We start from the raw sequence: 11,060 nt of genomic DNA, 5'->3' as shown, positions 1-11,060 counted from the left end.
GTAATTGTACTGCCATTGACCATACATTTATGTAATTATTCTACCGTTGACAGTAAATTAACGTAATATTATTATTATTATTTTTTGTTATTTTTTTTAATTTTCTTTGATTTGTTGACAAGTCAACGTAATTATATTACTGTCGTTGACAGTAAAATAACTGTAAACACAATAATATTACTATCAACCACATCAATATAATTATTTTTTTGGGTTTTTTGTTTTGTTTGAATTATTCATGGAGTAGAGTAATAATATTACGGTCTATTATTGTAATATTACTGTAAACACAATAATATTATTGTGGTGGACGGTAATATTACTGTTGTTATAGTAATATTGTTGTCAACCACATCGATATTATTATTTTGTTTGGATTTTTTTGTTTGTTTGAGTTATTCACGGAGTAACGTGATAACATTACTGTCTATTATTGTAATATTACTGTGGTTAACGGTAATATTAATGTTGTTATAGCAATATTATTGTCACTCACACTAATATTAATTCTTTTGGCTTTTTATTATGTTTACATTTGTTGAACGGTCAACATGGTAATATTACTCTATTACACAATAATAATGAGCTTTGTTGTGTTAATATTACTGTGCTAGAGATTAATATAGCAATATTACTGTGTTAAACTGTAGTATAGTCAATTTTATTGTGTTTAGCAGTAATATAGTTAATATTACTGTCAATCACAACATTATTGATGTTTAAACGAGAAAAAAAATGTTACATAAAGGAAAAAAAAGAAAATAAAAGCTCAACGCCGGAGACCGGCGGTCAACACGGTGACAGGCGAAATTGTCCATAAAAATGTGTTTTGGGTCAAACTTGAATAATTTGTGAAATTTGAGGTCAAATTGAGGTTAAATTAAATTAAAGGATGAAATTGAAGGATATTAAAGTACGAGGGGTTATTTTAGTCTTTTACAAAAATCTGGACCATGTGTGGACTTATTTGTAAAAGAGTTTATTGTCTGGATCTCTTTATGGATAAGTACTCATTGATGTGCTTATTTGTAAGGACCTCTTTAAGAAAAGGGTTCATAGCACGGTCACATGCCTCCACGTGCTTTTTCCGTCCAAACTAACTCCAAAATCAAACTGTGGACTAAAAGTCTAAAAATCTGGTTATTTGAGGATTAATTTTGTCGCAGAATAAACTTAAGAACCGAAATAAAAAAATGTATAATATAAGGACCAAAAGTGTAATTTTTCCCAATTATGTCTTTTAAAGTTCAACATTATTATTCTTTTCTTATCTTTTTTAGAAATTCAATTTTTGTTACAAGTTTGGGAAGTAGGTGAAGGGGGTAGGATTCGAACCTTAGACATCTACTCTAATAGTAAAAGTTAGGTACCAACTATCCTAATGAAGGTTGGTAATATTATTATTTTCATTTTATGATTGTTTTATATTTCTCGTATCCATTTTGTCATCTTCGTGATTGAGAATATGAACCTTGCCATGTTGATACATATTAAAAAGAAAAAAAAAAAAAAAAGGTAGGTATTGTACTTTTAAAACTATAGAGATAGGGTTACTTACCTTATTTTTTTAAACTCGTCTTTAACCACAAGTTTTGTTGTTTCTGAAATCATAGAAAATTAACGTGCATCAAAGAACTACAAAAACATGTTAACCTCAAATTTAACTTCAATCATTAGAACCCCGATTTTCTAATTGACTTGAACTAAGAATTTAGTACGTTCGGCAATCACTCAAATTGCAGATAATGTACCGATGTTTGTATGACCAATTCAATATCTAACGCAAATAAACCAATTTTCGGTGGCATACAATAAGGAAAACAAAAAATTGCAGTCTATGAAGAAAAATATATGATAGAAACATAATTACATATAATACCAAGAACAAGGCAGCAAGCGAACAAAGTTAGTGATTACTTGATTCCAGTCCCAAAAAGACTCATGGTTATAATGCATTTTTGTTTATTGAATACAACACTCGTGTCAAAATAAAAAATAGTAGAGCTGTTGAGGTTCTTGTAAAATTAAAAGGCAAAAAGACCATTATATGTTTCTTACATTTTTCTGTCTATGCTAATTGAGATTCAGTCACCTCAATTTAACAATACACAATACACTATATTTACGACATAGGTATACGTACATATAGAAGAAAATATGTAGAAACATTTAAAACCTTTGACTTCTCACTTTTAGTAATTAACTTTAATAAGATGCCAAGTCTCGCCCTTTAAAAACTTTGAGCTTTCATTTTTCTTTTTTTTCCCTTCTCCAAGCTAAACGCATCTAAAATTGTGCACAACGCCATGAAACACGCTTAATGACCTGCCTAAAACTAAAAATCATGAGCAACGCCAAGTGAAATGAAAATGTCAAAACAATAATGTAGTTGAAAACCAAAATTTTGCATTGTCAACCAAAAAGATAAGGAGGAGGAAAGAAAGATATGTGTATATATATATATACTAAAAGATTATCTATGTTCGGTTATATATTCCTGAATATATCCATTTATTGCTTTAAAGAGCATTTATTTTTTTATTCATGATACCTTTATGATCGTGTATTTAGGGAATGAGCTTTTCATATGGACTCGTATTTTTTGTTGATGAGTAAAAAATGATGAAATTCAAAAGAAGTTTGTTAAATGAGACAGTGGAATTTAAATAATGGAAAAACGTTTTCATTAAAATGAAAAAGCCCACTACTTGAATGCACATGTGAATGGGTGATTTATGTGTCCCTTCATATGTTTTGTTATGAATACAACAAGTAGAATCACCCGAGAAGATTCATTATATTTATTATAATTAGAAGATTCATTATTATTAGAGACTATTACTAAAATAACTTAATTGTCCTTGTAATTCCATATCTAAAAACTATTTCTTAGGGTAATTTTGTCCATACAAAAATGGGAAGAAACCTCCTACCTATTCATACTTCCATACAAAAAAAAAGGAAAAAACCCGCTACCTATTCATACTTTTATTTTATAAGTAATAAGTAAAAAAGTATAGATGAAGAGATGAAGTTCTGATTGAGTAATAATTAGAAGAATTATAAGACACTTTATTTACAACGTACCAATAAGGTAGAGAGAGAAAAAAAAATTAGGGTAAATTACGGCTACCCCTGAGATAAGGTCAAATTATAAAAAAAAAACTCTCATATTTGGGTAATTACAATCACCCCTTCAACTATGAATCTTCTTACACGTCCACTCTTATGGTGTCAAATTCAACATAATCTTTTAGGTTTCGTGAAATATTCTTCTAGTTTGTACTTGTTTTGTGCAAAAATGTATTTTCTGATGCACCACAATCTGATACTTACAAACCAAGAGACACATCTTTTGATCATCTTGTTTCAAAATGTGAAGCTTGAATGGGATAAAATGAATACAATTTTGAGTATATTCCACATAATTTAGAAGATTCCACTAAATTTGACACCGGCAGGGTGGACGTGTTAGAAGATTCATAATTTAGGGCACTAGTAGAAAAATGACCTCTTACTACGAATTTTTTTGTTACGGTAAAAAACCGAAACAAAAGGTACCTTTTACTACAGGACAATCTTGTAGTCGTAGTAGGATTTATCGTAACAAAAAAATATTTGCTACGGCCGTTTACCGAAGCAAAGTTTTTATCACATCCGTATATGCTACGGGGCAAATTCGTAGCAAATGTGTAGCAAAAGTCTTTTTACTACGAATTTAGCACCTTTTGCTATAGTTAATGGTCGTAGTAAAAAGTCATTTTCTACTAATGGAGTGGTTGTAATTACCCAAATATGATAGAGTTTTTCGTAATTTGACCTTATCTCAGAGGTATCCGTAATTTTCCATAAACCTATATCTGAATAAAAATTCAGATTTTTTTTTTTCCGAATAAAAATATGATAAAAATTGATATGTGACATTAAGGTTGCGTTTGGATACCAAGACTTTGTTCTGAATCACCTGCAAATTAAAGTACTTTATTTGAGGATCAAAATTTTACTACATTTACAATTGTCTCTGTTTCGATACAAAAAAAAGGTGCCAATACTCTTCTACCACACTTAGTAGCTCTTATAATCTTTCTCGTGTTTGTCGAACGAGTCTCGTGTTCGTCACTCATTTTGCTTAGTCAACGAAAGGATAGTCGAAATCATTCGTTTACAATCGATCGGCTTTGTTAGGTAAGCATCCATACCTACTTGCAAGCATTTTGCTTCATCACAAGACATTGCATGAGCAGTTAATGCAACTATCGGAACGTGCATACCACTCCCTAACTCCGATCTTCTTATAGCTTTCGTCGCTTCATATCCATCCATTTTCGGCATCTGCACATTAGTATATTTAAATCACACATTCATCAATCAAATCGACTCGTAATATAATCATTGATTATTTAATTAATTTAAGATAACTTACTTGACAATCCATCAAAATCAAGTCGTATTTTCCATCACGATCGAGAGCTTCAACTGCTTGAATCCCATCTCCTACAACTACTACTTTCGCTCCCAATTTCTCGAGCATTATTTTCGCGACTCTTTGTAGCACCGGAGTGTCTTCGGCAAGAAGTACGCGCAAACCCTCCAGCGATTTTTCTTCGTAATTAATCCCAATATTTCTATTACAGCCGTTAAATTCTCTCATTACACTAGTAGTATTGCAACAATCATTCTCGGACTTGTCAGAATCATCGGAGTGGAGATTATCGTCAATTTCGACAAGTTCGTGAAATTGAACGTCTTCTCCTAATAAAATATTATTTTCGAGCTGCGATAAATTATTTCTCTCCTTAATGACCGAATCGAAAATTTGGATCATTTTTGCTTTGTAGAGAGGCCGATTAACCATTAAAAGATGCCCTCTTTTACGAAGCTCCGCCTTTATAGAATTCGACGTGTCGTGGTTTAGTATCCATGCAAAGTTGGCTCTGCCTTTGCAATATTCGTCGAGAAAATTGAGCTGTTGCTTCCACAGTCCGGTAGTCAAATCGAGCATCCCAATATCGATAATTATTACGAAAATCGACTTACTAATAATTTCTAAATTTGTTTTTCGAGTTCCGGAATATTCTTTGAAGAACTCGTGAAGATTTAGCGTGAGCTCGTTCCATTCGGATGCTTCGTATGTGTGGACCCCGTTTTTACGTAACCACTGATTGAGAATCGATTTCGTCTTTCTACCATTGAGTGCAAGCAACACCTGTATTATTATTCATCAATTAATCGGATTTTTGAAATAATACATTTTCTTTTTATTTTTTTTTACGAGTAACGAAAAAAAAACTCACGGTCAGATTGTGGTCGTCGACATTTAATTGGTAATTCTGCTTCGTCGTACTCTCGGGAGGCGCGTTGAGAAGTAGATATAGCTGCATTAAAGTTCCATGCCCACTCTTTTTCACCACTTTTATTTCTCCATTCATTTTATTTACCTGTTAATAATTTCTCTCACATTTAAGTATTATTTTTTTCAAATTTTCGTGTCGTTAAACAAATTAATCGAAAATTAATCGTATTAACTTACCAACGTTCGTACAATGCACAGGCCTAGACCAGTTCCACCATGCCTGCAGATAACAGAACAAATTGCAATATTACATTTTTGAGAAAAAATAGATAATCTTAATAAATTATAATGTAGCTTACGTACAATCGAGTTGTTGAAGGATCGGCCTGCTCGAAACTTTCAAATACCGATTCCCATTTGTTAGGATCAATCCCTGAGAAAACGGCATTTAATTTTATAAAGTTATGATTTTATTATTATATCAATTTTCGTTACATAACTTATATATCATTACCGCAGCCAGTGTCGTCGACTTCGAACCAAAGAATCATTTTGTTATCTTTCTTGTGTTTCCATTTCATCTTATTACCGGTGTTCGGTACCGTCTCGCACCATCCGCGCAGAACAATATATCCAGCTGTCGTAAACAGAACACTTTAATTTTTTTTATTTTTTTTTTAGTGAAATTGATCTTATACTATATTCTACTTTCGGAGTATTTATACTTACATGTAGTGAATTTGATCGAATTGCTTATCAGATTCGCGAATATTTGAAGAACTCTACCAGAATCTCCTCGAACAATCTTCGGCATGTCATCTGTAAAAGGATATTTACACATTAAATCGTCGTCTATTAAAAATTAATTAAATAAAATAAAATAATAATAATACCAGAGAGATCAAGAATAGTTTCCACATTGTGATTAATACACTGGACCGAAAACATATCGATTAGCCCTTCGAGTTCTCGTCCCATGTCGAACTCCGTTTCTTCGAGTACTAATTTGCCCGATTCCACCTGTATATATTAATTTTCAGATTGCAATAAATATATGATTTTTCATTTCTGATAAATTCAAAGTATTATTATGTTACATCTTATACCTTACTAAGATCCAAAATGTTGTTAAGAAGACGGAGCAAAGCGGTAGAACATTTACGAATTTGTGTAATCATCGAGCGTTGTTCGTTCGTAAGGCAATCATCGCTCACGAGAATATCAAGTAAACCAATCACCGCAGCCATAGGCGTTCGAAGCTCGTGACTGTCACAACGCGAAACCAACAATTAAAAAATATATAAAAAAAAAGGGAAAAACGAAAAGTCGAGACTAATATAACAATTGTTACCTCGTGTTAGCTAAAAACTGGCTTTTGTAGTTGCTTGACGCCTCGGCCTTCCGTCTTGCATCTAAATGACTTATAAGTGCCGCACGTAACTTCATCTCCTTCGAAACTCCGTTCGTCAATATAAATATGCAAAAGCATCCGACCAATAAAATGCACACAGACGCCGATATCAATATCATTAAAGTTTTAAACGCTTTTTCGTCCACCTTCCCCATTATGTATTTCCTCGGCACAATAATCACCCCAACCTTCAAAAATCCAATCCATTTCACTCGACAAATAAGTTCCGAATTATTTAACATAAAAAATCAAAAATAAATAAATAAATGCAAAAAGACTTACCATAGGAAGCCTTTTCAAATTCAAGAAAAAGGAATCAATATAATAAAGCTCACTCCCAAGCTTAACATTCTCCAAATGAACTTCTTGACTAGGCGGAAACTTTTAAAATCTTTCCAAAATAGTTTCTTATTTTAACATGTATATATTTTCAATTGTTATTAGGGTGAAATATACTTTACCCCTTGTAATATGCCATGGGTAACATTGACCCCTCGTACTATGAAAAATACACTTACCCCTCAATTTAATGGTTAATCTATTTGACTCTTAACGTTGTTTATAGTAAAATAAATTTAATATATCTTTAATAATCTTTACTAAATGACACATTTTTTTATTTAAAAAATATTACATGTACTCTAATAAATTAAATAAATATTTAAGATAGTATATTTTTTTTTTTGGATTAAAAATAATTTACTAGTTAAATATTTAGATAGTATAATTTTTCATATATTAGATGCAATTATTTAACTCATCAAACATGCACATTAAAAATACTATTTATTTGTAAAATCAAATTACGTATAGTTAATCCTAAATAAAAAGGCAAGTTAATTAAATTTTGATGTTACAAATAAATACAATAAAACATTAACATGTATCATTAATGTTAATGTAGAATTACAATTTTTAATATAAATATTTACTCAGTCAATATTTTAATTTAATATTTAAAAAATTATACATGTTAAATAAGAAACAATTATGAAAGAAATAACTACCAAATAGAGCGGAGAGAGAAAGAAAATAGTTGTATGAAAACCCTAAAACGACTCCTCATCTTCTTTAATAATTCCTTGTGTAATAAGTTATTTCCTTAAATATTTTAAACCCTAGTAATATATATATAGATAGTCTTGTCATAAACAAGAATTTTCCTTATTTTTCTTTCTAATCTCTCTCAACTCTCAGGTTACGTTGTAATCTCATATATTCAACATACGCTGCTGGTTGATTGTTTCGGACAAAGATAATGTTGTCGCATACGAGGAAAAGGATGCGTGAAATACGAGGACCAACGTTTCTGCACGAGTTGCGAAAAATCGGAAGTTGGATCCGATAATGAAAGTTGAGTGCGGTAATATTTTAAAAGAATTAATGAATCACCCTGCTGGATGGGTTTTCAGCGAGCCTGTTGATCCTGTGAAGTTACATATTCCCGATTATTTCTCCATTGTCTCCAAACCCATGGATCTTGGAACCGTAAAGGGTAAACTCGATATTTACTCTTGTGCCGACGAGTTTTTCGACGATGTGAAATTGACTTTCGCCAATGCGATCTTGTATAATCCCGGTTGGAACCAAGTTCATCACTTGGCAAAGCGATTGGATTCTCTTTTCTGTAAGAGATGGAAAAAAATCGAGGCCGATCGAAAACGAAGAAAAGATTCTGATCATACTGAGTGCGTTCGAAAGAGATTGAAAAAAGATTTGTCTACATGTCAGGGTTTTTGTATTCAACCATGTACGGTGGGGGCTGGTTCGAAAGACGATTCTACCCCTGCGGCCTCCAGTGCTTCTGTTGTTAATGTCCAAAAACGGAAAAGAGATTCCGTTGATGATTCAAAACTGGATTCAACAAAGGCCGCTGCTGCTGCTTCGATTATTATATTTGCATCGAACGTCGAAGAAATGTCAACGAAGATCTCTATGAGAGCTGCGATGCTGAGAAGTCGGTTTGCAGACACAATCTTGAAAGCCAAGCGTCAACTGCACAAGGGTTCTAATGAAGAGAGAGAAAGAATCGAAGAAGAATTTAGAGCTGCACAAAAAGACGATTTGAAGAGGAGACGCAAGATTGAGAGGATGGCTCTTGAACAAATGGAAAAAAGCGTTAGTATAAATGACGATAACGCCCATCTGTTGAAAGAGTTGGAGAGTTTGTGCGGCGATTCGGCATACGATCTATTTTACGGAAAGGTTACTATTGCTAGTAATTGTGTGGTTGTAAACCCTCTTGAGAAACTCGGCCTCTATCTAAAGGAGGATGATTATTATTATTTCGATGATGAAGAACAAGATCGTGCGCTGCTAGTTATCGAGGATGAGTTGGAAGAAGGGGAGATTCGTTAGTTCTGATCCCCTCTGTTGTAATTAGTTGTGTAGGAGATTTCTAATTATGTAAAAGTTTATATTATTTTCTCAGATAATTGAATTGAATAGTATGTATGTCCGAAGTTGCAGTGGAAATTGAATTGAATATTGATTTCCCTTTGATGTTTCTTCTTGGTTCTTGTTTATATTTGAAATTATATATATAATAAATCGGTAATATGTATATATAATAAATCGGTAATATGTAGATGAGAGGAGATAAATCTTTTTAGTACAGCAAATCTATCATTCAAAAAAAAAAAACAAAATGTGACAACGGTAATAAATAGGTGGCTTTTCCTAAGAAAAAATAATAATAGTAATAATAATAATTAGCATAATAATAATAGTCTTGCCATAATAATAATTAAGAAACACACCATATTCTTTCATGATTCCAAAAGGAAAATTAGGATAGTCGGACGAATGAAATTAGTATTTTTTAAATGAGAGAAATTCATTTTTTTCTTAACCTATAATACAAAAATCATAATAGTATTTATATTATAAATATACTCGTCAAAAAAAAAAACAAAAAAAAAAAAAAACAAAAAACAAAAAAAACAAGAAAAAAAAGAAGACAAACTTGTGTGGTAAAAGAGGAAATTCCATTTTTTTTTTGTAAATTTAAATCATTCCGGATACCGGAATTTCATATATATTATAAATCTAATCTAAAAAAATTTGGAAATCATAAATCGCAATTTTCGGGTTTTAATATGAAATATATTGTTCCAACATTTAAAAATTTCGGATGGAATTCTGGTTGTATTGTAAAATTCCATTCTAATTTCCACCCATGCATATACAATAACATTAGAAAAAAAAAAATCCAACTGAAACCCTATAAAACCACTTATCCTTATGTAATAAGTAATTTCCTTAAATATTTGAAACCCTAGTAAAATATATAGTCTTGTCATAAAGCGTAAGTTTAATTCCTTATTATTCCTTCATATCTATCTCGTTCAACAAAGATACAGATTTAATTTGTTAAACTGCAACACAAGGGTTCTAATGAAGAAAGAAAAGATTTTGAAAATAAAAGGATAAATTTATAGATCGAAAAAGAATTGTCATGAACTACTACTTATCGAATTAAGGATGAGTTGGAAGAATTAATTAAGGGGATATTTTGTGTAAATTTTATTCTTCTCTTGGTTAATTGAATATTCGAATATTACGTATGTACGGAGTTTCTTGAAATTTAATTGAATATTGATTTTATTTCCATTGATATTTGTTTCCATTGAAATTTAATGCAACCCTTTGAAATACCTTCATATTAAAAATTCGGGTCCTCGACAGGTCGATCCGTCGTGTCTCGGACCCTAATCTACGGGAATCAAGATTGACCCATAATACAATGGATTTGGTTCTGGGTCCGTGGTCAACATGTCGGGTTGGGGCGGCGGTCAACGGGGCGGGTCCGGGGCAAAATAGGCCCGCGGCCATGTCTATTATCAACTACTCATAAGTCATAACTCACTACGTGATGCATTTTATTATTTTAGTTTTTTCTTTTACAATTTCCGTTTTTATATTTATTAACTAGAAAAATGATTTTAAAATTATATTTTTTAATTTCTTTTTATTTTCATTTTTTAATTTCTGTTTTTTCCAGACTCAACTATAAATTTTCAAAAACAACTATTAATTTCCGAAATCAACTACAATTTTTTTTATTCCAACCTTTTAGAATTAACGATAAAAATATCGTAAACACCTACAAAATGTTGTGTTCAATATAAAATTGGAAATATTTGTGTACATATTTTCTTCTTTTTTTATATCCATTTTTTTATACAAGTGTAACATATAAAATATGTTTAGTTTTTTATTAAATACCTAAAGCTTCAAACTCGTTAACCCCCAAAATCGTTTGATTCTAAATTCATAACACTACAATCGGTGCCATAATTGTTTACACCCATCCAAGGGCGAGTCCAGCCCATGGCTAGAGTGGGACTCAAGGCC

At 31.5% G+C, this 11,060-nt stretch overlaps 2 protein-coding genes across 2 annotated transcripts; one reads left to right on the top strand and one right to left on the bottom strand.

The window, feature by feature from the left end:
- Window positions 1–3,975: 3,975 nt before the first annotated feature.
- LOC148766350 (histidine kinase 1-like) lies at window positions 3,976–7,191 on the bottom strand. Its single transcript, XM_088827248.1, has 12 exons — window positions 7,180–7,191; window positions 6,987–7,085; window positions 6,645–6,892; window positions 6,400–6,559; window positions 6,187–6,313; window positions 6,023–6,112; window positions 5,808–5,930; window positions 5,657–5,726; window positions 5,531–5,573; window positions 5,295–5,438; window positions 4,424–5,206; window positions 3,976–4,332 (listed from the first exon to the last, which is right to left on the bottom strand). The coding sequence occupies exons 1-12, from the start codon at window positions 7,189–7,191 to the stop codon at window positions 4,117–4,119; spliced, it is 2,115 nt and encodes a 704-aa protein (XP_088683374.1). The 3' UTR covers window positions 3,976–4,116.
- Window positions 7,192–8,087: 896 nt separating this feature from the next.
- On the top strand, window positions 8,088–9,062 carry LOC148766349 (transcription factor GTE12-like). The gene has a single exon (XM_088827247.1). It carries the CDS (start codon window positions 8,088–8,090, stop codon window positions 9,060–9,062), a length of 975 nt encoding a protein of 324 aa, XP_088683373.1.
- Window positions 9,063–11,060: the final 1,998 nt, after the last annotated feature.

This window comes from Erythranthe guttata, chromosome 12 (genome assembly GCF_056151865.1).
Source record: "Erythranthe guttata isolate IM_541 chromosome 12, IM_541, whole genome shotgun sequence".
Classification (NCBI taxonomy): domain Eukaryota; kingdom Viridiplantae; phylum Streptophyta; class Magnoliopsida; order Lamiales; family Phrymaceae; genus Erythranthe; species Erythranthe guttata.
The sequence above is the reverse complement of the archived record's forward strand: the minus strand, read 5'-3'. Positions and strand labels throughout refer to the sequence as shown.